Source organism: Urtica dioica, chromosome 8 (genome assembly GCF_054948205.1).
Source record: "Urtica dioica subsp. dioica isolate 48M chromosome 8, U.dioica_male_clone48M_v1_H2, whole genome shotgun sequence".
In the NCBI taxonomy this organism is placed as follows: Eukaryota; Viridiplantae; Streptophyta; class Magnoliopsida; order Rosales; family Urticaceae; genus Urtica; species Urtica dioica.
The window spans coordinates 43,534,665-43,557,123 of NC_142763.1; the positions used below are offsets into that span (position 1 = coordinate 43,534,665).

The 22,459-nt window shown below is 48.8% G+C and overlaps 1 protein-coding gene and 1 long non-coding RNA gene across 2 annotated transcripts in view; both read right to left on the minus strand.

Annotated features, from left to right (window-relative positions):
- LOC149389884 (uncharacterized) overlaps nt 1–22,459 on the minus strand; it is an 82,487-nt gene that overhangs the window by 35,729 nt on the left and 24,299 nt on the right. Inside the window, exons 2-3 of the mRNA XM_089622753.1 lie at nt 17,579–17,624; nt 11,049–13,654 (exon numbers count right to left, since the gene is read on the minus strand). Of these exons, the coding sequence (XP_089478879.1) occupies nt 11,049–13,654; nt 17,579–17,624 (2,652 nt within the window). The remainder of the gene's footprint in view (nt 1–11,048; nt 13,655–17,578; nt 17,625–22,459) is intronic.
- On the minus strand, nt 14,336–16,731 carry LOC149389885 (uncharacterized). The gene is made up of 3 exons (XR_016300516.1): nt 16,599–16,731; nt 15,779–15,972; nt 14,336–14,697 (listed from the first exon to the last, which is right to left on the minus strand). It is a non-coding gene; the product is annotated as an uncharacterized LOC149389885 (long non-coding RNA).

Sequence of the window (22,459 nt, forward strand, 5' to 3'; positions counted from 1 at the left end):
TTTTAATTACATGTACTTGCTCTTTGTCTAGGTTAGTAAAAACTGTTTTTACTTGAAAAGAAATTTTTTAAAATTCCGCCGCTTCCCGAAGCGTTTAATCTTTTTCTTAAACCCTAGATCAATTCCAACAATCATGACTAAGTTTGTGAAGATCTCATAGATATGGAATTCATGTACAAGATTGCTGAAATGCAATGTATATCACCTCATGCTTTGTTTCTTGGAGTGTGAATAAATGAACTGGCCAGTGTCCAAATTGAGTCTTGACTTTTTTGGATGAAACAATGTGACTTGTTAGCTCCTCGTCAATACATTGTTTCTAACTTATTCACAAGCGACAAAGGAGTTGAGGAAATAACAGCTAGAAGGGTAAAATGGTAATTTTGTAAATCCGGACTAGCTGATGTTATTCATGAAGGGTAAAAACTGATAATATTCTGTGGATCCACTCATTACAATTAGGTTGAATTCTTGAGTAGAAAATAATTTCATTTGAACCGAGAGAATTTCAGTGTCAACTCTTTAGTGGTGTCAGTTGACATTAAGCTAAACTTGGAAAAGGTTTGTGAACTTTTGAGTCCAAGTGTTTAGCTCAAGCTTTATTCATTTGGATCCATGAGGTCACTGTCATGAATCACATCGAGTATGAATAGTTAAACTGGAAGCTTAGCCAAAACAAAAACGAGATAAGTTTTTCGAAAATTGTCAAAAGGGTATTTTTGTCTTTTGAGACATATGATGAAATGAATGTCAATAAATTTTTTGACATGGTCATTTGATGACAAGTAACACTCGGCCAAAATTAGATTTATTGGGCCTTGTGGATTAATTTCATTTCATAAGAATTTTATTGAAAATTCTTAATGGGCCTTTCTCATGTTATCATGAACAAATGAAGAAGCTTCTAGAAGCTCCTTCTAGAGAGCATGATAGGCGCCCAAATACCCAATAGAAAGAGAGAATATTTTGTGCATAAATGTATCAAGATACTTGCCAAAAGAAAAAGAGGAAACAAATTTCCTCTAAGAGGAACAAAGAGAATCGGCCAAGGCGACTAAGAGGGAAACAAAAGAGGAAACTAATCCCTTGGGGATTTGCATGAGGTGGGCGCCCATTTTGGAGAAATGGGTAATAAGGGATTGCTCATAAAGGCTTGGAAAATAAGAGGAAACTACTTCTTTCCAAGGTCAACCCTTCTCCTATAAATACCCCACCTCATTCCTCTCATTTCATTCATTCCACATAAGTTAGAGATTGAGAGCTTCCCTCTCTAGACCTTGTGGTGGCTGATTCTCTCTCTCTCTCTCTCGTTATTTTTTGTTTTTGTTTTGTCACCTAAGTCCTCATTCGACCTAGCGTTTAGCTCTGCGACTTCAAGACTTGTTCTTAAGTCGTAGTGTTTAAAAGTGCCCACACACTAATTCCTTTTCTCTCGAGTGATTTAGTGATAGAAACTTTCGTGGTTGCTCGAGTTGCCGAGGAAGGAAGAGAGACGAGTTGCGAGGGAGATGAACGTTGCAACCTTTTCCAAAAGTTTCTCAACGTTCAAGCTTCTAAAAAGGTTAGTAATCTTTAATGCTCATATTAGTTTTTATTTACATGTGCTTGCTCTTTGTCTAGGTTAGTAAAAACTGTTTTACTTGAAAAAGAAAATTTTTAATTTTCCGCCGCTTAACGAAGCGTTAAACTTTTTTTAAACCCTAGATCAATTCCAACATGGTGTGTATATGTAAATTGAAGAACTCAATATACGGACTTAAACAAGTATCCTGTAAATGGTATCTCAAGTTCAACAATACCATTCCATCTTTTGGAGTTCATGAAAACATTGTTGATCGATGTATATCTCTAAAGATCAGTGGGAGTAAGTTTATTATCTTGGTTTTGTATGTTGACGATATCTTGCTTGCTACTAATAACCTTGGTTTATTAGATCAAACCAATGAGATTCTCTCTAACAACTTTAAAATGAAAGATATGGGTGAGGCATCTTATGTGATCAAGATATACATATTGTTGTCAATGGTGCTCACAAGAAGAGTAGCAGTCTCTATTTATGTACATTTGATATAATATAATCTCACGAAGACTCTTGCTTGTAACTGCTGAATTATTAATAAAAGTTGTCACATTCATTCATTCTTCCTTGTATGTTTTAAGCTTTATGATAAACAATAGTCTTTAGTCCTTAAACAAACCTAACAAAAAATGAAGATTCAAATATAGATATGCATGAACAAACTCTTCATGGTTTGCTTAAAACAATATATTCTCAATCTAAGGATCAAAGGACTATTGATCTCAGTACGATTGTTAGGAGAATCTATGATGTCAGGTTATGGGGCATAGAGAGTTGGAGACTCTATAGTTTTTCTAGGTATCTTCTGAAGGTACTGAATTGACCAGTGCAATTCTAGTGACAGGATAAGAACAAATCAATTAACCTCTTATGTCTCGAAGTCACTACATATGAATTGCATCGTGCTTACCTCAATCCTGAAATGAGACATGTCATTTCATAGCTTATGTATTTTCATTTGAGAAAGTCAGAGTTTGGACTCACTATGTGATTCTGAACAAGACCTATTGGTGAAGTACTAAGTTGTGAAGATGTCATGAGTAACTTTGTGAAGATCTCATAGATATGGAATTCATGTACAAGATTGCAGAAGTGCAATGTATATCATCTCATGCTTTGTTCCTTGGAATGTGAATAAATGAACTGGTTTCCAAATTGAGTCATGACTCTTGTTGTCGGTCGTTTTCGGAAAACCCGAGACGCCAAGAAGGCACGTCGCTCAAAGGGCCGATGGTCAGCCGGAGGTCCTGAGGAGCGGCAAATCTTCAAGCCCTCGCCTAAACTCTTGACTCCTCGAGTCGAGCTTCGCTCCTCGAGTCGAGCCTTGAGTCAATCTCCTCGAGTCGAGCTTTGCTCCTCGAGTCGAGTCTTGAGTCAATCTCCTCGAGTCGAGCTTCGCTCCTCGAGTCGAGCCTTGAATTGTTTCTCAAGTCGAGCCTCGAGTCATTCTCGAGTCGCTCCTCGAGTCAAGTCGCTAGTCGCTCTCGTCGAGTTGAGCCTTGCTCCTCGAATCGAGTCACTCTCATCAAGTGGAAATCTTCATATTTCACATGGAAAGAATGATATTCGAAGGCCCGCAAGAACCCGACAAGACGAGCCGTTCATCACGTACACAACACGCTACGCCGGCCAGCCGTGCAGCAGACGGCGCGCCGCGCCCGATGACCCTCGCGCCGCGCTCGGTGACCCGCGCGCCGCGCGCCGCGCTTTGTGCGCCGCACGCGCCGTGTGCCTCCACTTAATGGCATGCGCGTTCCTAGTCCCACATGGACGAAAAAGGGACCTTCTAAGGCTCCCAAACACCTATATAAACCCCCTCCCATTGAGGGGAAAGCCATCCAATAATTTCTATTCATCTCTGAACGACACGCTCGATTTCTTACTCTTCTCTGCTTCTCTGGATGCCATATTTGGCCTGAAGCAGATCTCTTCTCCCTCCCTCGTTCTCAAAGGTTCCGAAGCACTCACGGGGACTTCCCGGACGTCGCTCCCTTTGACCGAACATTCTCCAGTGCTCAAGCACGCCCCTAGGGTTCTCGACTAGAGTTCCCCTCGCGCGTCTAACACACTAGACGCGTACGCGATCTCCGAAGTTTTGAGACGCTGCCGAGGACTCCTCGCGCCCCGTCTCCTTCGTCGAGCACGCCTCTCCACCAAGGCTCCGCGCCTCATACTGCGTCCTACACGCTAAAACTACGTTCTGACCTGATCCCACGCACGTGTACGTAGGCAGCCGACAACCAAGGCACGGTCACTCCTCCTCCTCACCCCCTACCTCTCCTGAGAGGCGGGTTGATTGGAGAAAACCCTAGCTCGAGACTATCGAGTTCACACTCTTGGCCCGGGTGCGATCACTTGGTCCGGCCTTGGATCGAACCGCTCGAGGTTTTAAATAGTTGTTCATTTTCGTGCGACAACATTTTGGCGCTAGAAGGAGGGGACTTCCCGACCTATTCAGCCCGAAATCCCTTCTATTCATCTTCTTCTTTTCTTCTGCGAACTCAACCTTCTCGAACTTGAGAAACGATGAGTAGCCAACCACCCGTACGTTCTGAGGGCGTGAACAACCCCGAAAACGTCGCTAGGACCAAGAAATACTTCTTGCGCTCCCGAGCGCATGGTGACGAAGAGTCTCACCATCTCCATCTCCTGATAGCAGGGACAACCGCATCGTGGAGTTAGAGGAGAGTATCCGCCGACTGAAGGCGAAGAACGCAAGGTACCACAGCCGACTGGCTGCGAAGCAACCTATGCGTGACACGACGATCCCCAACGGGGATCCTGAGAACCTCAACGAGGAAAGCCGCGACCCTGATTATGAGGGTACTGGTGGGTCGGAGGATATCGAGACTTCTCTCACGAAGGACGGGGGACTCCCCACCGTGTTTGAAGCCGGTCCGTCGAATCCCTTACCCCGAACAGGCGATGCGCCGGTAGCTTCTCAAGAGGGGAATTCTCGACGTTCGGCTCTCGACCGACTAGGTCCGAGGGAGAATGTTACGGAAAGTCAGGGCGCGCGGAGAGCGCACCGCCGCAAGCAAAGCCGGCGCCTCCGTACGGCCAGCCCTGATCTTAGGGACCACCTCACTGCTCAACGCATTGGGCGTGGCAATGATCTGAGAGAGCGATTAAGCTCCAGACCCAATATCCCGCTGGCAGCCCCAACTAACGGGAACCGCCGCGCAGGACAAGGGTCTAACGAGAGGCTACAGGTGACTCCTCCCGATCAAGGGGTTACTCCAACGACCGGTCTCGATGTGGTCACTATGATCCACAACCTTCGAAATGAGGTACGAGATCTCCGAGAATTCATCACCTTTCACTACTCAGATACTGGCTGAGGTTTGTACGGGGAATTTCAAGCTTCCGAACCTCGCTCCCTATGATGGGAAAGCAGATCCTGCTTACCACATCCAGCACTATGAAACCTGGATGACGATGCAGGGTGTTTCTCCTGGTGCCATGTGCCAAGCTTTTAGTTTGACCCTCGCCGGACCCGGCTTTGAGTGGTTCAAAAACTTAAGGCCAGGAAGCATCCACTCGTTCAAAGACCTGAAGGACATGTTCCTAGCACGGTTCGCTACGTCTATGGTCCAAAAGAAGACCAAGATGTACCTGTGGTCAATCAGGCAAGAGAGTGGCGAGTCTCTTAGACGATACCTCGCCCGATTCACAGAAGAGTCAAACAAGGTCGACCGCTTTGACGACAGTGACGCAATTGCCGCTATCATAGAAGGCTTGCGCACGAGTGACTTCCTCAAGTCTGTCGTCGGCCGTGTCCCTTCCACCATGGCCGAGTTAATGACTCGAGCTAAGACCTTCATGGGAGTCGAAGACTACCTCGACGGCTGCAAGAGCACTAATCAAAGCTCTCGCCGCCGAGAAGAACCTAGCCGCGAGTAGAACGAACCTCGTAAAAGGCAAAACAAGGGGAACCAGGTTCCTAGCAACCAACCCCCTGTACCTCAGAAACCGCGACTTGCGGAAAACTTCAAAGGGTACTCGTCATTCACGCCGCTGAACACAGCGCCGGAAAGGATCTTGGCTCTGGCACGTGACAAGTTCACGCCCCCGGCTCCAATGAAGAAGGATCCCGCAACTCGCGATCGATCCAGGTATTGTGAGTTCCATCGGGAATACGGTCATTTGACCTCGGAATGCTACAACCTCAAAAGGAAAATCGAGGCTTTGATCCAACGGGGTGAGCTGAAGGAGTTCGTGTTGCGCATGATTAGCGCTGCGGGCCCCACCGCGAACAGACAGCAGTCTGGTCAAGGAGGAGGAGCAGCCGCTTCTGCCAACCAAACCACGGCTACTGCCAACGCCAACCCGCAACTGCACGTGGTAACCACCATACTGGGAGGTCCACAAGATGGGGATTCGGCCCGACAACGGAAGAAATTCCTTAGGGCCGTGTCTCAGGAAGACGCTGCTATGCACGTCAACTTCACATATGAAGAACCTCCGTCCGTGCCTCACGAGACGATGTATTTCACCAATGAAGAGGCCAAGCGAGTTGTGCATCCGCACAATGACGCGATCGTTCTCAAAGCCCAAGTGGCCAATAACTTGGTGAAAAGGGTTCTCATCGATAACGGCAGCGCTGCCGATATACTTTTCAAGTCCACCCTAGAGCGCATGAAGCTCGCGGGGCTGCGCCCGACTCCAACCCAAACGCCATTGTTTGGGTTCACTGGGGAAAAAGTTATGACCGAGGGCGGGCATCATCGACCTGCCGGTCACCTTTGGGACCTCTGGAGGAATCGAAGCCGTTCACATGGTCCCATTCCTAGTGGTCGATCAGGAGTCGCCTTACAACTTAATCATCGGGCGACCCACGTTGAACCAGCTAAGGGCAATCACTTCCACGTATCACCTACTGGTGAAGTTCCCCACCGAAGGAGGAATTGGCATTATGGCTGGAGACCAATCCCAAGCCAGAATATGCTACGTGCAAGGAGTTGATGGCAAGTCCGCGGGAAAAGCGGTCAACACAATCTTCCAACTGGAAGACGATTACCCATGCAACCCAAGGGATGCAAGGAAGTTCGGAGAACTTGACCCCCGTGATGAAATCGAAAGACTTAAGGTGGAAACCTCCGATGATCTTGTGCCAATCGTCCTGGACGAATCGAAGCCTGATCAGGTTGTAAAAATCGGCACCCGACTTCCACTCGCCATCAAAACTCAGCTTACCGCCTTCCTTAGGGAGTTCAAGGATGTTTTTGCATGGACTCATGCGGACATGCCCGGAATCGATCCCGAGGTAATAGTGCACCGACTGAACGACGACCCAAAGGTCGCCGAAAAAGTGCAGGCTAGATGAACGTTCAACCCAGAACGATACCTGGCCATAAATGAAGAGGTCGAGAAACTCCTCACCGCAAACTTCATTCGAGAAGCTAAATACCCCAAGTGGGTCGCCAATGTGGTAATGGTAAAAAAGCCCAATGGGAAGTGGCGAATTTGTATAGACTACAAAGATCTTAACAAAGCCTGCCCTAAGGACTGCTTTCCACTCCCGCGCATCGAACAACTGGTGGACGCCACGGCCGGCCATGAACTTCTAAGCTTCATGGATGCCTATTCAGGCTACAACCAGATTCGAATGCACGAGCCCGATCAAATTAAGACGACCTTTGTCACCGATCGAGGTCTCTACTGTTACAAGGTCATGCCTTTCGGCCTTAAGAACGCGGGAGCAGCGTACCAACGCTTGGTAAATCGGATCTTCGCCGATCAAATCGGCAAGACGATGGAAGTGTACGTGGACGACATGCTCGTTAAAAGCCTACTGGCAACCAATCACGTACGCGACCTTAGGGAGATGTTCACAATCCTCCGCCGATATAAAATGAAGCTCAACCCCAATAAATGCGTATTCGGGGTTGAATCCGGAAAGTTCCTCGGTTATATCGTCAGCCGACGAGGCATAGAAGCGAACCCGGAAAAAATCAAGGCACTCCTTGAAATGAAGTCGCCAAGACGAGTTAAAGAGGTACAAAGCCTGACCGGTCGGATTGCCGCTCTGACACGCTTCGTGTCTAAAGCCACCGACAAGTGTCAACCGTTCTTCAAAGCTCTGAAGAAGACGGACGGCTTTGAGTGGACGGACGAATGCGAAAATGCCTTCCAAGAAATGAAGGCTTACTTTGGGTCCCCACCATTCCTCTCTAAACCGAGAGAGGGCGAGACGCTATACGTGTATCTCGCCGTCTCCGAAAGAGCTGTAAGTGCTGTCCTTGTCCGCGAAGAAAACAAGGTCCAGTGGCCGATCTACTACGTGAGCAAAGCCTTACTCGACGCGGAAACGCGCTACACCGAGATTGAGAAACTTTCTCTGGCTCTCGTAACGGCAGCTAAGAAGCTACGACCGTACTTCGAAGCTCACCCAATTGCGGTGCGAACTGAGCATCCAATCGGTAAAGCTCTTTAAAAGGGAACATCGACTCGCATGGCGATCTGGTCCCAAGAATTGAGTGAGTACGGGATTGAGTTCCACCCAAGAACGGCTATAAAGAGGCAGGCCTTAGCCGACTTCGTGGCAGAATTCTCCTACGCTCCCGATATGGGAAGAGCGGAAGCCGACCTTAGCGACGATACGCTAACTCGGAAAAGGAAGGTAGACCCAACGGGTCCCATCTGGGAGTTATACGTAGACGGAGCATCTAATGCTCGGGGGGCTGGCGCCGGAATAATCCTGATTAATCCCGACGGGGGAAAACTGCGATACACCCTTCACTACGGCTTCCAAGCCTCCAACAATGAAGCAGAATACGAAGCGCTCATTGTAGGGATAGAGCTGGCACAGAAACTCGGCTCCCATAACCTGCGAATACACTACGACTCGCAGTTGATCGTAAACTAGGTTAGAGGAGATTACACCGCCAAGGAACCCAACATGATCGCGTACCTGGCTAAGACAAACTCCAAACTCGATGCCTTCTCTTCGTTTGAGATTCACCAAATCCCGAGAGAACAAAATTCGGAGGCTGACGCGCTTGCTCGCCTCGGATCTGGCATCGACGAAGACGGATTGGGGACCGTACCCATTGAATCTCTCCCACGACCATCCGTCTCCCGAGACGAAGTCGGGACCATAGAGATGGCATCTCAGCCTACTTGGATGGACTCAATTGTCGAGTTTTTGCGAAGAGGGGAACTCCCCGAAGACCGCAAGGAAGCCGGTAAACTGAGGGCCTTAGCATCCAAATACACGCTCCGTGAAGGCACACTCTATAAGCGCGGTTACTCGACACCGCTGCTCCGATGCCTCGATAGCATTGAGTCAACCAAGGTCCTCCGCGAAATCCATGAGGGCATCTGCGGAAACCACGCCGCTGGAACTTCCCTTGCCCTCAAAGCGCTTAAGCAAGGCTATTTCTGGCCTACCATGAAGCGAGATGCTTGCGAATGGGCAAGGCGCTGCGATAAATGCCAGCGCTTCGCGGAAATTCCGCGACAGCCCCCGACCCCGTTAAGCAGCATCGTTGTCCCACGTCCCTTTTCTAAGTGGGGCGTGGACATCATTGGCAAGCTCCCTAGAGCGCCAAGGCAATACGAGTACGCCATTATCGCCATCGACTACTTCACTAAGTGGGTAGAGGCCGAGCCGCTTGCCAGAATAACTGAAGCAAACACGACTAACTTCATATGGAAGAACATCATATGCAGGCACGGTATACCCACCTCGATTGTGACCGACAACGGAGCACAATTTGACAACGCGCGAGTAAGAGATATCTGCGATCAACTGAAGATCAGCAAGACCTTCTCCTCGCCGCGTCATCCTCAGGCCAACGGCCAAGTCGAGGCAGTCAACAAGACAATCAAAAGCAACCTGAAAAAGAAGCTCGAAGACAAGAAAGGCGCCTGGGCCGAGGAATTGCCATTCGTCCTATGGGCATATAGGACAACCGCGCGAAACGCCACCGGCGAGACGCCATTCTCCCTTGCATATGGGGTCGAGGCCGTGGTTCCAATTGAAACCGAGGTACCCACGTTCCGAGTCGATACATTCGACGAAGCGGACAACGACGAGGCCATGCGCCTTGAGTTGGACCTGATCGATGAAAAGAGAGCGGAAGCATTCAGACGCCTCGCCGCACAGAAGCGCAAGGTCGAAAGATACACACAAGGCGAACCTTTGCCGTCGGAAGCCTCGTCCTCAAACGAGTGTTCCAGAACACACAAGTCCAAGGCGCCGGCGTCCTAGGCCCGAACTGGGAAGGCCCTTACAGAGTCCGCAAAGTCATTCACGACGGGACATACTACATCGAGCACACTGACGGAACTCCGATTCGCCACCAGTGGAACGCGGAGCACTTGAGGCATTACTATCAGTAGCTAGCGTCCCCCGCTTTTTTATCGCTTTTATTTCCCATTTTCAATAAGGCCTACGAGCCAATGTTTTAGGATTTTAATTTTCTCGCAAGTTTTTTCGCAAAAGCAATAAAACTCAAGTTTTCCGTTCTAAATTTTGTTTTATACAAGTTTTCTGGTTATCGAACAATTAACTTATAACCCAAAAACTTGGGGGGGCTAGCTATGGTAAGGAAACTCTCAAAAGAACACGCTCCACCAAAAAACCTAAGACGCCTACACGGCGCACGTAAGACGCGTAAAGGCACAGCCCGTAAGACGCCTACATGGCGCAACCTAAGACGCCTACATGGCGCACGTAAGACGCGTAAAGGCGCAACCCATAAGACGCCTACATGGCGCAACCTAAGACGCCTACATGGCGCACGTAAGATGCGTAAAGGCGCAGCCCGTAAGACGCCTACATGGCGCAACCTAAGACGCCTACATGGCGCACGTAAGACGCGTAAAGGCGCAACCCGTAAGACGCCTACATGGCGCAACCTAAGACGCCTTCATGGCGCACGTAAGACGCGTAAAGGCGTAACCCATAAGACGCCTACATGGCGCACCTAAGACGCCTACATGGCGCACGTAAGTCGCGTAAAGGCGCAACCTGTAAGACGCCTACATGGCGCAACTTAAGACGCCTACATGGCGCACGTAAGACGCATAAAGGCGCAGCCCGTAAGACGCCTACATGGCGCAACCTAAGACGCCTACATGGCGCACGTAAGACGCGTAAAGGCGCAGCCCGTAAGACGCCTACATGGCGTAATCTAAGACGCCTACATGGCGCACTTAAGACGCCTACATGGTGCAACTTAAGACGCCTACATGGCGTAACCTAAGACACCTACATGGCGCACTTAAGACGTCTACATGGCGCACTTAAGACGTCTACATGGCGCAACCTAAGACGCCTACATGGCGCACGTAAGACGCGTAAATGCGCAGCCCGTAAGACGCCTACATGGCGTAACCTAAGACGCCTACATGGCGCACGTAAGACGCGTAAAGGCGCAGCCCGTAAGACGCCTACATGGTCCGTGTAAATGTCGCAGTGTACTCCATACAGATAATGCCTCCAAAGTTTGAGTGCAAAAACCATAGCTGCGAGCTCCATATCATGCGTTGGATACCTTGTCTCGTAGTCCTTGAGCTGTCGAGATGCGTAGGCGATCACCTTGCCCCGTTGCATCAGCACTGCTCCTAGGCCTTGTTTCGATGCGTCACAATAAATTGCAAAACCTTCAGTTCCTTGTGGGATTGCAAGGATTGGAGCTATCGTTAGGCGCTTCTTTAGATCTTGAAAACTGCTTTCACACTTGTCTGTCCATTCAAACTTGGTTCCTTTTCGCGTTAATTGCGTCAGAGGCATGGCTAACTTAGAAAATCCTTCCACGAATTTCCTATAGTAGCCAGCTAAACCTAGGAAACTTCTTATCTCCGTTACTGTTTTCGGCCTATTCCAGTCCTTAACTGCTTGGATCTTCGCTGGGTCGACCATAACTCCTTCCTTCGAAATGACATGACCCAAGAAGATTACTTTGTCAAGCCAAAATTCACACTTCGAGAACTTGGCATAAAGCTGTTTTTCTCGGAGTTTCGCTAGAACCATTCTTAAATGCTGCTCATGATCCTCCTGAGTCTTCGAGTATATGAGGATATCGTCTATGAAAACGATCACGAACTTATCCAAGAACGCCTCAAACACTCGGTTCATTAGATCCATAAATGCTGCAGGAGCATTCGTCAATCCAAAGGACATGACTAAGAACTCATAATGCCCATATCGCGTTCGGGACGCTGTCTTCGGAATGTCTTCACCTCGGACCTTAAGCTGATGATAGCCCGAACGTAGATCAATCTTCGAGAAAATTTGCGCTCCTGCTAATTGATCAAACAAATCGTCGATACGAGGAAGCGGGTATCTATTCTTGATAGTCACCTGGTTCAATCCTCGGTAGTCGATGCATAATCTTAGAGAACCATCTGCTTTCTTCACGAATAACACCGGCGCTCCCCACGGAGAGTGACTTGGACGGATGAAACCTTTATCCAACAACTCTTGTAACTGCGTCTTAAGCTCTTTCAACTCTGCTGGAGCCATCCGGTATGGGGTCTTCGATATCGGTGCAGTTCCAGGAATCAATTCTATGCAGAATTCGATCTCCCGATCAGGTGGTAATCCTGGTAGATCTTCAGGAAATGCGTCTAAAAACTCCTTTACGACTGGAATATCCTTCGGCTCTACCTTCTGTTCCTTCGATACATCTCTTACGCTTGCTAGAAATCCTGCACATCCACTCTGTAGCATCCTCAAAGCTCTCATAGCTGACACCATTGGAAGGGCTGGTTTCCGAGATGATCCATGAAAGTAAAACGATTCACTCCCAGGAGCTTGAAACTTAACCTCCTTCTTATTGCAGTTAATCACTGCGTGATGCTTGCTTAACCAATCCATCCCGAGTATAACATCATAGTCAACCATTTCAAGTTCAATCAGATGAGCCATCAGCTCTCTACCTTGAACGTGAATTGGTACGTTTTTGAACCATAACTTAGATTCGAACAGATCTCCTGCCGGACTGACAGTTATGAACGGGTAGGAAAAATTCAACTTTTCACTTCCTAACTTTTCAGCTACTCTAGATGCAATAAATGAATGCGTAGCACCTGAATCCATGAGTACATAAGCTGAAAGATTTCCCACAGAAAGCTGACCTGTAACTGCAGTAGACGTTCCTGCACGCACATCATCTTCACGAATAGTGAACACTCGAGCATTGGCTTTCGGTGGGGCCTTGGCTGGTACATCTCCTTGTCTCGGGTTTGGACAGGTCCTGGAATAATGTCCCACTTGGCCACAATTGTAACAAGTAACATTATTGGCTCGGCACTCGCCTGAATGTCGGTTCCCACACTTCGCACATTGAGGGATGTTCTGATTGTCAGGTCTGGCGCGCTTGTTATCGACGTTCTGGTCACCTTTCTGGAAGCGCTTACCTTTTCCATACGAGTTTCCGTCTCCCGACTGATTCCTCTGTTGAGGCTGATTTCCATAGTTCGTCGGATTACGGCGTCCTGACTGCTGCTGGAAACGATTCCTCTTGAACTGATTCCCTGTATTCGAACCAGCTTGTGGTGGCGGCACTATAGTAAGAGGAGTTGGAGCAGAAACTGCCACGTCTCCATGCCAAGCGTCGATCCTCAACGCCCTTTGAACCGCACTAGCGTAGGTTCTTGGCCCAGTGTCTCCGCTCTCTACCAGCTTCACGATTCCAACGTTCAAACCATGCATAAACTTCGTCTTCCGTGCTTGATCGGTCGGAACCACGGACGGAGAAAACTTTGCCAGCTCGTCGAACTTCGCAACGTATTCCGCTACTGGCATCTTCCCTTGACGCAGATTCATGAACTCTCGAATCTTGCCGGATGTGCTTGCCTCGCTCAGGTATTTCTCATGGAAGAGGTTGATGAAGTGTACCCATGTCATAGTCGTTACATCCTCTGACATGACAGTTACCTCCCACCAGCTTCGAGCCTCAGAGGTCATCTGGTAGATCACGCAAGCTACGCGCTCCGCGTTGGACAATTGCATATAGCTGACGATCTGTTGGATCTTCTTGATCCAATTCTCAGCCGTTACAGGGTCTGGACCTCCTTCAAACACTGGTGGCTTCTGCTTCCGGAATCGTTCGTACACTGGCTCTCCTATAACAGGGGCTACATCAGGAATACGGTAGTTCAGCTCCTCCGCTCTCACTACCGGTAAGGCTGGAAGAGGTTCTTGAGGTTGGTTCTCGGCAGCTAGAGGAGGATCCGGTGGAACCTGCTGATCCATTCGCTCAAGCAGCAATGCCATCAAACGATTCTGTCTCTCCGTTTGCTCATTCCTTTGCTGCGCTTCTCTAGCCTGTCGTTCCAACGATTGCTCTATCCTTGCGATACGAGCGTCAAGACTTTCCCCTTCTTCCGCCATTACTTCCAGATTCTAAAGGAATCACATGACAATAGCCAGGTCAGAAACTGAACGACGCCAGAAAGCTCAAGATAGCATAACATATACTTCAACGAATCCAAACAGGAAACACAGCACACCGACACATTGATACCCTCATACTCCTAGTAACCATAAAAAAAAAGTCACACATGTAGACACTCAGACCGTAAACAAGATGCTCAGTCAACTAATAGATCTCACAGTCTACAGAAACGACTAAACCTGTGGCTCTGATACCAAAAACTCTGTCACGACCCGCAGGACACCTGTCGCCCTCGGATCGCGACCTTACTCGTAACATTTTCATAACCATTTATATTTTCAAACGAAATGAACATAAAACATTTTCAAACGTCATTTACAAAACATTTATTAAACAAACAGCGGAAATAAAATTAATTTACATATAAGGAATAACAAGGGTTCCTAGAGCTAGTCCGCTAAAAACTGGTAAAATTTTTCGCTTTTAGAAGAGTTACAAAAATGCGGACTACCCTAGCTTGCTATCCATAAGCACAGGCCCATAATCGTGCTAACCGAGTTTCAAAACGTAAAAAGAGGTTCGGGCCGATTATCTAAACGTTATGATATAATAAAAGATCTTTCAAAGCTATATAAAACTTTCACGAGCATATAAGCTCGGTTTTCAAAAACCTGATACCCATTTCCCAAAAAGATATTTCCTATGCCACAGGTCGTCATGAGATCTACCTTGACTAGCACTCCTGCTTCGCCTGAGCTTTTCCTTTATCTACAAGGAGAGGGATTTAAGGGGTGAGTCACACCGACTCAGTAAGCAGGATATCTAACCTAGCACTACATGAGATGCATGGTTGCAGATGATAAAATGCAGATAACAGCAGGTGATAAATTCAGAAGAATAAAGAAGTTCAATCATTCAAACAGGATAACAAAAATATCATTCAAACAACATAGACATATTCAGTTTTAGAACCCCGTTCTAAAACAATCAAACACATAATCATATAGGAATCCGGCTAACAACCGTCTTCCTAGAAACTCATCCATCTCGCTCATACCGGCGCCTTACATCAGTGGACTGGCCAATCAACACTTCAGTCCGCAGCCGTTCATGAGAGATGAGTAAACCATTCTGAGAACTTGAGCCTAGTCCTCAGAAGGCCGAAGTTTTAATGTCTGGGATCCACTAGCACATGTAGGAGGGCCTTGACGCGCGTATGGTAGAGGGGAGCAAACCCTCACCAATCCCTGGTTGGTCCAGGGTTTCATATTTCCCTCAGGACAGGTAAGCCACTCATCGACTTACCTGAAGCCACTCATCGACTTCCCATTAAAGGGCCTTCAGGAATGCCACTCGCTACATTGCCGACAAGAGTTCGTTATGTTTTACAGGAGCTGTCTACAGCCTACCTGCCTATCTTAATACAGGAGGAGATCTTATCGGGATAAAGCCCGTCATTAACATTATTAATTTCACTGTATGGCTCTTTAAGTATTTTACAAGGAGTTGTCGACAGCTGTGAGGCTGGACCTTCTCCTAGAACAGTTCCTCTCGGGATTGAATCCTGAGGACACCGTCTTTCCTCCTCCTGTTGTCCTCTTCATCAGGACGAAGGGGTAAAACCTATAACAGAAGCTCAACATAGCTTAAAAGGCTTCAAGGTTCTTAACCCGCTAACCGTTTAACCCTATCATTTTATTATCTTATTAGTTAGTGGCCGAAGCCTTATTCGGTCATCTTGTCTAACTGAGGGTTTCTCTTTGTTTTAGGATTAAACGAAGAAACATAAACAATTATTCTACTAGGCACCATTCCCCTTTTTGGCGCCTCAAACTTAAATCCCACTTACCCGGAATAGTTCGTCGGAGAACTCGATGAATTCCGGAGGACACTTTGCTTTACACGCTTCCCGAGACCTTTAGCACGTCCTGGAGCGTCGAGAGAAGAGTTAATCGAGCTTTAATTTCGATAACTCTTTCTTAGAATCTTCAAAACCGGCTTCGTCGCCTTCGCCTCGTCCGGTTTCCGTTCGTCCGTCTAGATCTGTAATCAAGTCATCGAATCCGATAACGAGTCAATTTCACAATTTCAAACTCGTACCAAAATTCCCAAACTTGTCAACAAACCAAATAACTTGTCACAAAATCCACATTGACTCAAACCTGAACCAAATCAAGTCGAATCCACACTAACCAAAAACCGTTCTCAACAAACCGGAAAATTCAGCATCTCATACACATCATCACAGCCTCATAACAACATAAAATCCAGGATTCAAACCACAATATTCAACAACCACACGGCTATGTTCACATAAACACCAAAATTCGTCCAAAAATTATTTCAATTCCAACAGCGATTCTCAAACAATTCCTGGACATCAACTTGCTAAAAAAAACGTCTCAGAATCACTAAACAACCTTCGAAAATTCAAGAACCCAAACTTAGATCTTCAAACCCTAGCTTACGGGATTTTCGGCCAAAATCAACAAACCCAGAAATCCGAATTCAAAACTTCAAATTCAGGTCATATACATCAACAATCGAGTCCAATTAACGTATGAAACCAATCAATTTCACTAAAATCCTCATTGAAATCGAAAACCCCCAAATTTTCAATTTCAAAAACCCTAAATCTCAAAAATCAATTCGGGTTTAGCTTTTCTTACCGAAATTCTTGCGAATCCGGAGTCCTCGTCGTTGTAACTCTCGTTCCCGGCGTCTCTTCCTCAGGCGGTGGTCACGGCGAGCTCGCGGCGGCGTCACTTCGCTCGGTCGAGGCGCGCGCGATGGCTCGGCACCACGTGACGTGCGAAGGCGAGAGAGAGAGAGAAAGGGAAAGAGCGAGAGACGGTGGCGGCGTGGGTTGAGCGACCGAGAGAAATGGCTCAGTGATGGTTGTCTGGGTTTTTTTTTTCGTCTGGTTCGGCTGAGAGAAACGCGAAGAAGATGAGGGAAAAAGAGAGAGAGAGAGATCGAAAATGAGAGTGAGAGAGAAGGAAATGAAATCCACGTGGCAAGTCCCTCTTGAGCCACATATAGACATGTGGCCCACGTCCTGATGGCCACGTATCTCTCCAGACAACCCCTCAGCAAGATTTTCTTTCAGTTTCGTCCCTCAAAACGTTGCACATAAGTCCTTTCAAAATAAAACTTCACAACTTCGTCCTTGATTAATTGAAAATAATCTCGAAAAATAACCGAGAAAATTCTCATTAATTCTCGTTACCTTGAATATATTTAAGGGATTTCAGAATTTATTTTCACTCTTGAGATTTTTAATCTCCGAGTACATTCCGAGTAATTTTATTCAGAAAATAATATCCGGTTTACTCGAATATCTTTATTCCGAAATTTCATCACCCTCAAATATTATTTCCTTCGTTCTCAAGCACTTAACTTTATTCCAACATTCATGCTTTCAAAAATCTCTTTCCTTATATTCGGATTATCGAAACTCACCATTTCCTTATTGTGAATTCTTATAATTCATTCAACACGGAGAGAGAAGAAAATTTCCTTTATTTATTGATAAGAGGAAATTTTTACAGAAGCTGACGTGTACAAAAGTCGGGTCTCACAACATGGCACACGTAAGACGCGTAAAGGCGCAGCCCGTAAGACGCCTACATGGCGCAACCTAAGACGCCTACATGGCGCACGTAAGACGCGTAAAGGCGCAGCCCGTAAGACGCCTAGATGGCGCAATCTAAGACGCCTACATGGCGCACTTAAGACGCCTACATGGCGCAACTTAAGACGCCTACATGGCGCAACCTAAGACGCCTACATGGCGCACTTAAGACATCTACATGACGCACATAAGACGCCTACATGGCGCAACATAAGACGCCTACATGGCGCAATCCAAGACGCCTGCATGGTGCGCTTAAAACGCCTACCTAGCGCGGCCTGATACGTCCACTTGACGCAATCCGGCACACGTAAGGCGCCTACGTAGCATGGCTGACCCGCAGTTGAAAATACTTAAAAACGCGATTCCAACTGACGTCGAAGGTCCCGCGCTTCGCTCCGGAAGACCTCCGTCGATCGAGTCGCCACTTCGAGGGCTTGACGTTCCGTCGTTAGCTCCTCAGCCATCTTCGCCACCGCCGCCTGAGCGCGGTCGCACTTGCCGCGGGTAACTCCCTATTCCACGCGAGCATCCTGAAGCTGCTCGCGGAGACTCGCAAACTCCGCCTTTGAGTGAGAACCTTGCTCGGCGTGGGCCAGCTGAGACTTCGCTTGAGCAAGCTCTTCCTGGGCACGGCTCATCCGCCTGATGAGATCGTGAAGGATCTTCTCGCCCCGGGTCGCTCGAGCAAGCACCTGAGAAGGCAAAAAGATAATTTAGCAAAAGAAAGGTTCATCACAAACGAGGCAAGGGAAACTTACTCTCTGTGCATCGGAAACGCCGTGACGAAAGAACTCCACGTCGCTGCTAGCCACGACGCTCTTCCACATCTTCATCAAAGATTGAGCGAGGCCCAGGGAACATTCCCCCCTAACCTTCGCAGCCTCCACGTCAACCATCGAGTTTACGCGCTTGGAGTCCGAAGACGTGTCGGGTAAAGCCGAGGAGGAGGGTCGCTTCAAAGAAGCGCGAGGACCACTCCCCGTCCGATGATCGGTATCGGGTTTCTCCCGACCGTTCCGAGCGGCAATCCGGCAACGGACCGCCGCCAACGACTTCGGGTCCCGAGAAGCCTTCGCTAGGCGCGCTCGAGCCCTTGCCCTAGCCGAAGAGACTACAAAAGCAACAAAAGTCAAAGACCTAAGCTAAAAACAAGAAGCAAGAAGTGTGAAACGTCGACATACCTTGCGGATCGCCACTCGAGAGAGATGAAGCGGCACTGGGGGCACTCTCGGTCCGTTGGCTAGGTGGAAATGGCGGGAACCACCCGGTAGAAGCCATCAGCTCAGGGGAACGAAATCGTTCGACGGCTTTCCGAGCCTCCGATATTCCCCGGATCTCCTTCACAAAGTCGAGGTCATCGGCCCCTACGTTAGCAGAAAACTCGGCCAAGGGGCCGAACCGGAGCGGCGCGTCGCCAAAAGCCTCCGCCGAGACCCACACCCATGGTCGTCGATTATACTTCTCTGAATCGACGATCAGCTTAGTATTCCGGCGATCGCGGGCCACAAAGAAACTGGGTTGCCCGGGCGCAGGGAAGACCGCGATGAGGTTGCGAAAATCACTCACGGTCATTACCCGCTCAGTCTGGCAATGCCACTCCATGTGGCACATCGCCACTATACGGTAGAATGCCGGGCTCATCTGACATGCGTGCACCCCCAGACGGGCGAGAAGCTGCTGAACGATGGGTTGAAACAGCAGCCGTAACCCGCAGTTGAGACTTGCAACTGAAACTGCGGCAAATCCACGACGAGGCCGGAAAGGACGGTCGTCCTGTAAAGGACGGAGAAGCGCCATGGACGACGGAATGGCAAATGCCTCCCGGAGACCAACGAATGTCCGGTAGGTGAGCGAGCTCGAAGCATCGACCCCCGAACAATCGAAGTCCTCGGGAGCAGCAAGGCCCTCCTCGGGATACCACTACGTCCTAGCAAGCGACCTCGCCGATACTAACGCCTCAGCGTCAGGGGTCTCGGGCTGAGAACCCCCTGGCTCCACGGAAGGGTCCCTGCCCTCCGACACGACCGCGGCAGCTACCGACAGTACCTCGGGACACTCCGATGCGAGGCCTTCGGCCCCCGAACGTGTCTCTGACTCACCTTCGGGATCTTCAGACTCGGGACCAAAGTCGTCCACGCAGTCTATCTCGTCGAGAACCGACTCTAGCGGAGTCACCGCATCCGCGTCCGTAATATCTCCCGGCACGCCTTGAAAGTCCAAGTCGGACTGCGGCACGTCGAAGCGAACTTTGTCGCGAACCCCCTCGCCAACTAAGTTGATCACGAGGTGAGGGGCAGGCTCCCCGGACGTGGGATGATCAAACTCCCCACCTGTATCGCCCCAGTTGGCGCGCACTCTTCAAGAGGCTGAGCAGCGGGAACGGTCGCACCCAGCTCGCCTTCCTCCAGCCACTGCTCTACTCCGCTTGGATTTTCTTCCACGTGCAGAGGAACTTCCCTTAATCCCGCGAAGAGATCATCCTCTGCGTGTTCAGAACCCTGAAATAAGAGAGAGAAATCAATCTCGGGACTCTCAGCTGAGAAAAGGGGAGGGACACCCATAATGCAAGCGTAAAAAAAGAAAACAAGCGTAGAAAAAGAGAAAAAATAAAGTGAGGAATAAAGGGAAGGGGGAGGTCTATTTATAGACTTCTAGGGGGGTAGGAGTCGAATTCCTACTCCCACAAGGAGCAAAATCGGAGTAAAAACTCCAAAAAGTCGGAGTTCTCCCGCGCGGGGCGAACCAGCCCCGCGCCGCGCGCCAAGCCCGCGCGCCGCACGGGTCATGCAGCATTGACCGCGCGCCACGCCGTCCAAGGCGTGCGCCGCGCCGTCCAGGGCACGCGCCGCGCCGTCCAGGGCACGCGCCGCGCCGTCCAGGGCGCGCGCCGCGCGGCCCTCGAAAAAAAAAAAAGAAAAAAAAAAGAGAAAGAGAAGAGGAAAAGATTTTTCCTAGGGGTCACAAGACACGGGAAATATTTTCCTCAAACACCCAACTAGAAGAATAAAAAGTTCATCGCTGGGACGCCTCCCGAGCGACGAACTTGGGGGGCTAATGTTGTCGGTCGTTTTCGGAAAACCCGAGACGCCAAGAAGGCACGTCGCTCAAAGGGCCAATGGTCAGGCCGGAGGTCCTGAGGAGCGGCAAATCTTCAAGCCCTCGCCTAAACTCTTGACTCCTCGAGTCGAGCTTCGCTCCTCGAGTCGAGCCTTAAGTCAATCTCCTCGAGTCGAGCTTCGCTCCTCGAGTCGAGCCTTGAATTGTTTCTCGAGTCGAGCCTCGAGTCATTCTCGAGTCGCTCCTCGAGTCAAGTCGCTAGTCGCTCTTGTCGAGTTGAGCCTTGCTCCTCGAATCGAGTCACTCTCATCAAGTGGAAATCTTCATATTTCACGTGGAAAGAATGATATTCGAAGGCCCGCAAGAACCGACAAGACGAGCCGTTCATCACGCACACAACACGCTACGCCAGCCAGCCGTGCAGCAGACGGCGCGCCGCGCGCTCTATGCGCCGCGCGACCTGCGCCGCGCCCGATGACCCTCGCGCCACGCCCGGTGACCCGCGCGCCGCGTGCCGCGCGTTGTGCGCCGCACGCGTCGTGCGCCTCCACTTGATGGCATGCGCGTTCCTAGTCCCACATGGACGAAAAAGGGACCTTCTAAGGCTCCCAAACACCTATATAAACCCCATCCCATTGAGGGGAAAGCCATCCAATAATTTCTATTCATCTATGATCGACACGCTCGATTTCTTACTCTTCTCTGCTTCTCTGGATGCCATATTTGGCCTGAAGCAGACTCTCTTCTCCATCCCTCGTTCTCAAAGGTTCCAAAGCACTCACGGGGACTTCCCGGACGTCGCTCCCTTTGACCGAACGTTCTCCGGTGCTCAAGCACGCCCCTAGGGTTCTCGACTAGAGTTCCCCTCGCGCATCTAACACACTAAACGCGTACGCGATCTCCGAAGTTTTGAGACGCTGCCGAGGACTCCTCGCGCCCCGTCTCCTTCGTCGAGCACGCCTCTCCACCAAGGCTCCGCGCCTCATACTGCGTCCTACACGCTTGAACTACGTTCTGACCTGATCCCACGCACGGGTACGTAGGCAGCCGACAACCAAAGCACGGTCACTCCTCCTCCTTGTTGGAATCGATCTAGGGTTTGAGAAAATAATTAACGCTTCGGTAAGCGGCGGAATTTTAAAAATTTTCTTTTACAAGTAAAACAGTTTTTACTAACCTAGACAAGTGCAAGTACATGTAATTAAAAACCAATATGAGCTAGAAGTTTACTAACCTTTCTTGAAGCTTGAACTTTGAAGAAGCTTGTGGAAAGTTTGCAATGCTCGTCTCCCCTCGCAGCACGTCTCTCTTTCTTTCCTCGGCACCTCGAGCAACCACGAAAGTTTCTGTCACTAAATCACTCGAAAAGAAGGAATCAGTGAGTGGGCACTTTTAAACACTACGACTTAAGAACGAGTCTCGAAGTCGCAGAGCTAAACACTAGGTCGAGTGAGGACCTAGGTGCCAAGACAAGAAAAAATCGAAAATAAACTAGAGAGGGAGAGAGAGGATTTTCGGCCAAAGTTCTAGAGAGAGAGTCTCTCAAATCTCATAAACTTGGATGAATGAAATGTGAGGAAATGAGGCTCCTATTTATAGGAAAGGTCTCACCTTCAATAAGGTAGTTTCCTCTTCTATAGAATATCACATATTCATGAGCAATTTCCTCTTTTTTCCCTTTGAGACACTCGGCCAACTCAAGGCTTCTAGAAGCCTTGATTTGTTTCCTATTTTGTTCAAGGCCTTGCCTTGTCTCTCACTTGGCCGATTCCCACTTTCCTCTTGGAGGAAATTTGTTTCCTCTTTTTCTTTTGGCAAGTATCTAAATACATTTAT